The sequence below is a fragment of the Gekko japonicus genome, unplaced genomic scaffold (assembly GCF_001447785.1).
Source record: "Gekko japonicus isolate JY-2015 unplaced genomic scaffold, Gekko_japonicus_V1.1 scaffold1250, whole genome shotgun sequence".
Taxonomy (NCBI): domain Eukaryota; kingdom Metazoa; phylum Chordata; class Lepidosauria; order Squamata; family Gekkonidae; genus Gekko; species Gekko japonicus.
The window spans coordinates 232,124-234,143 of NW_015173163.1; the positions used below are offsets into that span (position 1 = coordinate 232,124).

The 2,020-nt window shown below is 52.4% G+C and overlaps 1 protein-coding gene across 1 annotated transcript in view; it reads right to left on the bottom strand.

Moving 5' to 3' along the window:
* Positions 1-845: 845 nt before the first annotated feature.
* The window catches only part of LOC107119864 (amiloride-sensitive sodium channel subunit alpha-like), a 19,379-nt gene continuing 18,204 nt past the window's right edge, over positions 846-2,020 (bottom strand). The window contains exon 11 of the mRNA XM_015422478.1: positions 846-1,388. Coding sequence (XP_015277964.1) covers positions 846-1,388 — 543 coding nt within the window. The remainder of the gene's footprint in view (positions 1,389-2,020) is intronic.

The window sequence follows — 2,020 nt, forward strand, 5'->3', positions numbered from 1 at the left end:
TGGGGAAGGTCACGTTAGACCCTAGGGAGCCACCAGGCAGCTAGACACTCCAATGCCTGGCTGCTCACTGCACTGTCCAGGTAGGTCCGGTTGCTAATTGATCCCCCGATTTCAAAAGTGAACAAGAACAGCAAGCAGAATGCAGGGTCAGAGCAGTTCCACAGCCAACGGCACACAAGGACTCGAGTCCTGGGCTCTACATCCACTGAGAACGTCTGGGCACATGCAGTGTTCACAGCAGTGGAACCCCACCACTAGGCCCCACTGCCAAGTAGATTCCCCTATATATTGAAGCACGGTAGGCTGCCTTCCACATGCTCCCATGCTCGACCCCAGAAGGCCTTTCTGATCCACACTTCATCGGATATTGCGCTGTAGCAATCCCTTGCAATTAAACTTTCCCGTGCGGACAAGACAATCCAGTCGGGGACGATTGTTGTACAGTTAATGACAGTGCAATATCCAATGAGGTGTGGGAGCAGCTCTAGTTTTCTTCCGTACCCAAAATCAGGGCCCAAGATGCAGTCATAGGCATGGGATGGAGGTCCGGGGAATTCCTGAAGACCATCTCCACCTTCTTACGCATGGCAACGGCATATGCAAGATACCCATCGATAGACATGAGCTGGAGAACGTCCGTTCCAGGAGTGCAGCAGAACACACTTGTCCACCAGCCAAGCTTTCTTCTTCGGTGATCAGCCCTCTTCTGGAAGGCCACCTGCCAGATGAAGCTGGGAAACCAGCCTCCATGTGGCGCAACCCAGCAACCTTGCAGACCCCAAAGACCTCGCTGTAGCCAACCCAATGGGTCAGCAGTTCCCAGAAGAACGAGGACCCGCCACTAGCTACAGCCCTAGCTCGAGATCCCGGTCCCTGCCAGTTGGTTCCACATCCATGAAATCCTTGATGATGCAAGGGATGGGGAGACTTGAGTGGAATACAGGAGTATTTCGGGGCTGAGAGGCACCAGCATGGCAGCTCCCAGGTTGGGGCTGGTGGGAATCGCAGCTCCGGGAAGAGAGATCGGAAGACTCCCCTGGAATGGTGACCCCATCTTGGTTATGGTGCTTAAGGCAGAAGGTGGCCTCAACACCATTCCCGGGTTCCAGGACAGCATCAACAATTGGGGCTTTCAGGGAAGAGGTTTTTGTTGGACATTCTGCCTCGCCACGGTCACAGGGTGTGGCAGCATCTCCAAGTGAACAAGAACTGGAGATGGCAGCCTCGGAGGCGCTGGGGGCCGACGTCCAGTGGAAGAGACCGAAGGACACGATGCAAGTGACGGCAACCACATCTATCATCAGCTCCAACACTTCCATCAGGGAAATGGCGGAAGAGCCGAACCAGAGGCCCCAGTGGGCTCCCAGCTGGGAAATGAGCATATTGACCTGCAGAAGAGAGGAACAGAGATTGCTGAAGGGTAGATGGCCCAGGCTAGCCAAGGAAGTCCAGGTTGCTATGCAGAGGCAGGCACTGGCTAAACCACCTCTGAATGTCTCTTGGTGTGAAAACTCAACAGCAGGGGTGTCAAACATGTGGCCCGGGGGCCAGATGAGGCCCCCCCGGAGGGCTTCTATCAGGCCCACAGTGGAACTGGCTGTCTTCTGCTTCTTTTTCCAGTTCTGCTGCTGCTGCGTCATCGTAGGTTTGCAGCTTACAGATACACACCTGAACAGCATACTCAAGATTGCAACAGCACAGACATTTTGATGCAATAATTCAGAGCAAGAGGTGTCAGTTATCAGACACTGTTAAATAAACAAAATGTTGCAAGAGTGCTAATGTTTTATGCATGTTTTTATTTTAAGTTAAAAAAAACACTTTGTGTCCTTTGTAAAATTTATATCTCTGCTACCTGGCATTACATTTTATGACACACATGGCCCGGCCCAACAAAGTCTCATTGATGTCAGATCCGGCCCTCATAACAAATGAGTTTGACACCCCTGCTCTACAGGGTTCTCATAAGTCGGCTGTGATTTGATGCCGTTTTCCACCACCACCACTGTTGCTCCAGGCC